The sequence below is a fragment of the Leishmania donovani genome, chromosome 21 (assembly GCF_000227135.1).
Source record: "Leishmania donovani BPK282A1 complete genome, chromosome 21".
NCBI lineage: Eukaryota > Euglenozoa > Kinetoplastea > Trypanosomatida > Trypanosomatidae > Leishmania > Leishmania donovani.
Genome location: NC_018248.1, coordinates 661,527 through 664,853, shown reverse-complemented (window position 1 = coordinate 664,853; position 3,327 = coordinate 661,527). Strand labels below are relative to the sequence as shown.

The window sequence follows — 3,327 nt, the reverse complement described above, 5'->3', positions numbered from 1 at the left end:
TTCGGAGTGGCACTCAGGCGCCCCACACCAGGAAGCAGCGTGAGGGTCGGGGGTGGGGCACGCTCGAGTCACGCTGGCACTCTGCCTATCATATGCATGGTGCACACGTGCTCGGTGCTGCAGGTGGCTCCGACGCCACGCCGTCCAGGACTTGACCGCCGATATCAGCGGCCATGCATCGCCCCGTCCTCCCCACGTCTTAGGCTCCTGACCCTGTCACCACCACAGGTGGTTCGGCACTGGCAAGGGTTAGGTAGGGGGCTGCTGGGCTTCCTCCCTCACACACACGCAGAGGGGGAGGTGGTACTACTGGGCCCTGCGACACCACGCACTGAGTGGTGTGTGCCACCCCCTACCCCCACCGGTCATGACGATGAAGGTGGTGGTGAAAGAGAAGAAAAAGGAAAGCGCGTATGTGTGTCTTTAAATGATCGAGGGAGTATGTGGTATGAAGTATGTTTGTGTCGAAAGTGGCTTGATCAGTGAGGGAGTATCGATGCCAGTACGCTTGCTGGCAACGCTGGGCAGCTCTGCTCCCTGCCTCGCCCCCCTCTCCCTGCAACCTGTGCGCCCTTGCATGGAAACGACCGCATCTTCTCTTTCTGTTGTCAAGAACGTTGTGGCGACACGCACACATTCTCTTGCACGTGGAGCGAGTTTCCGCGTGAGTGGCTGCGGATACTCCCCGCGCATCCTCCGCTCTCACGGACGCCCTTCACTCTTCTCTCTCCTCTCTTCTCACGTCCCTCTTCTTTTTTCGGTGGCTTCTCTCTGTCCGCACAATATACTCGATGCCTCTCCGCCTCCGCGGATATCGTGGTGGGCGGGGTGTGCATGTGGCCACCGTGATTAACCAGGATCGCGTCTTTCCTATCCACCTCCATCACCGCCGCCCATTCACAACCACGCGTGCATCGAAAAGCCCTCAACCACTGTGCCTTCCCTCTTTCTCTCTCCATCCCCACCCCCACTCAAACGACTTTGCCCCCCCCCACAAACCATACCACACTCCTCCTTTCTCTCTGGCTCTGCGTTTCACTGTTGTTCGCCTCGATTCGCTGGTTGCCCCCACCGCCAACCGCCACTGCCCCCCCTCCCATTTTTTCTCCTTCCCCCCCCCTTGTTTTTCATTCACCCTCTCTTGAAGCGTTCTTTTTGTGTGTGTGTGTGTGTGTGCGTGCGGTTGTGTGGTGCTTTTTGAAGTCCTTACGTGACGCTACAGGCCGCCCCCACCACCCCACCACACGCAGAGGTACGGTCCTCTCACTCTCTAGAGTTACTTTGTGTGCATAAGCGAACAGCAGCAACAATAAAGGTCCCCTCCCTCCCTTCCTCCCTCCTGGCTGTGGCGTACTTGTTTGTGCGTGTGCGTGTGCGTGTCGTTCTTTTTGGTCGCTCATCGTGCCGGTGGCGGTGCTACGGTGACTGCTGCCTCCGTTGTGCTTGTTGCGGTGACGACGTACAGGTGTAAAGCGAGGAACGACGGTAGTGTTGCCGTGCTGTCGGTCTTGTGCTGGCAGGTGCGGTAGCGCGCCTGCGTACAGGGGGATTGCGCTGTCGCCCATCTACGCCCCCACGCCCTTCCGTGTCTCCCCTTCTTTCTTCTCGGCCCTGCGTCCTCGCATTGCTGCGGCCGGCGCCCCCTTCTTTTCACTTCCTCTCCCTGTGCCTGATCTGAGCCCCCTTCTTGTTGTTCATCTTTGGCTGGGACCCTTCCTCGTCCCCTCGTGCCCCTCTTTTCCATCTCGCGGTCGCTACTGTTCTCCGGCTCGGGTTTCTCTGCTCCGACCTCGCTCGTCGCCCCTCCTCTCGTGTCGCTCGTGGGTGACCATCGGTTCTGTGTGTCTGTGTGCGCACGTGCAAGTACGCGCCGGCTCTTCCGTCTTCTTCTTCTCTCGAGCAGCGGAAAGAGTATGAAGTCTGTCAAGAAGACCCCAAAGGGGGAACACCACAGCCTCGTGCCGACGACGACCACCGCCGCGGCTAATAGCACCAGCAACGGCACTAAAGACCATATCCACAATGGAAACAACGCCGCCGCGTCTCAGCGCACATCGGTGCCGCTGCTGGACGAGGAGAGTCTAAAGGCGAACACCGCTAGCGCCTCTAGTGGCGCAGCAGGTGGCTTCACTCTAGTGCCGCACAGCGACGATAGACTAAAAATGGGCGGCGCCACAATCTCTGGGTCGCCGCCTAGCCAGCCGCACAGCGTGGACAGTAGCAACATCTACACGATGCTGCAGCAGCAGCACGCGGTAGCCATGGCCGCGGCGCAGTTGGAGCACGCGTACAACCAGACATGCTACTTGCTGCAGCAGTGCTCGCATAACGCACTCCTCACGGTGCTCATGTCGCTGCTGAACGACTACCCCACCACCCTAGTCCAGCCAATCCGCATGCGAGTGGAACAAGTGTTGGCACATCAGATGTCCCCGTCCGCCTCGGGCCGCGTGGCGGTGCCAGGGAGAAGAGGCAGCGAATTTGTGCCAAACAGCAGCGCCGCGCCTTGGACGCCATCAAACATGCGTGGCAGCGCCGCCCCGACGCCGACAGCGAACAGCACTACCCCTAGTCACCGTCGCGGTCGGGGACACAAGGGTAAGGAGGAGGAGCAGGAGATGTGCAGCATCCACAACAACTTGCGGGCGATGAAGCACCTCCAACTGAACGTCTCCACTGGACTGTACGAGTGCATACACGGCTTTCACTGCCTCGTCGACGGTCCCACGGACGCGTCTCCGAAGCGGCTGAGCACAGCCTCGGCGGTGTCGCCTTCCACCTCTGCTTCCCGCGCCAACGGCCCTGCACCGTCTGCCGACAGCCAACCGTTTGCCCCTCCCCCCACCATCGTCTCACCGGCTGCGGCGGAGTCGCGCTTCAGTGTAACCGAGGTCGAGGCGCTGCGCATGTTGGGGTACCCTCTGCCGAACACCAACTCTGACCAACCGCAGCCGCACCTTGCCCATGAGTCGCCTCACCCGCAGCCGACACTGCAGCAGCCTCACCAGCAGTTCTCGCACCTATCCCTGCGCAGCTCGGGTCTCGGCCTCAGTGGCCCCAGCCACCACGACCCCGAGAGCTCACAGCTCGCCAACGGGGGCGGATTCACCGTGATCAGCGGCGAACGGTCGAGCGCCGGCAACTCGCCCCTTGATGCCCGTCTCAGCATGGATATACCCTCGCTGGAGTACCTTCTGCAGAGCGTACGTGATATCGATGACGACTAAAAGTGCCTGCTTACAGAACATCTCTTATCCGCACACAGCATCAGCTCATGCCCTGTTCTTCCCCCGGCCCTGTAACACGCCCCAACCGGCGTGGTGCGAT

At 60.7% G+C, this 3,327-nt stretch overlaps 1 protein-coding gene across 1 annotated transcript; it reads left to right on the top strand.

Annotated features, from left to right (window-relative positions):
- Positions 1–1,913: 1,913 nt before the first annotated feature.
- On the top strand, positions 1,914–3,227 carry LDBPK_211850 (hypothetical protein, conserved; the record flags this gene model as incomplete). The annotated part of the gene is made up of 1 exon (XM_003860654.1): positions 1,914–3,227. One exon carries the CDS (start codon positions 1,914–1,916, stop codon positions 3,225–3,227), a length of 1,314 nt encoding a protein of 437 aa, XP_003860702.1.
- Positions 3,228–3,327: the final 100 nt, after the last annotated feature.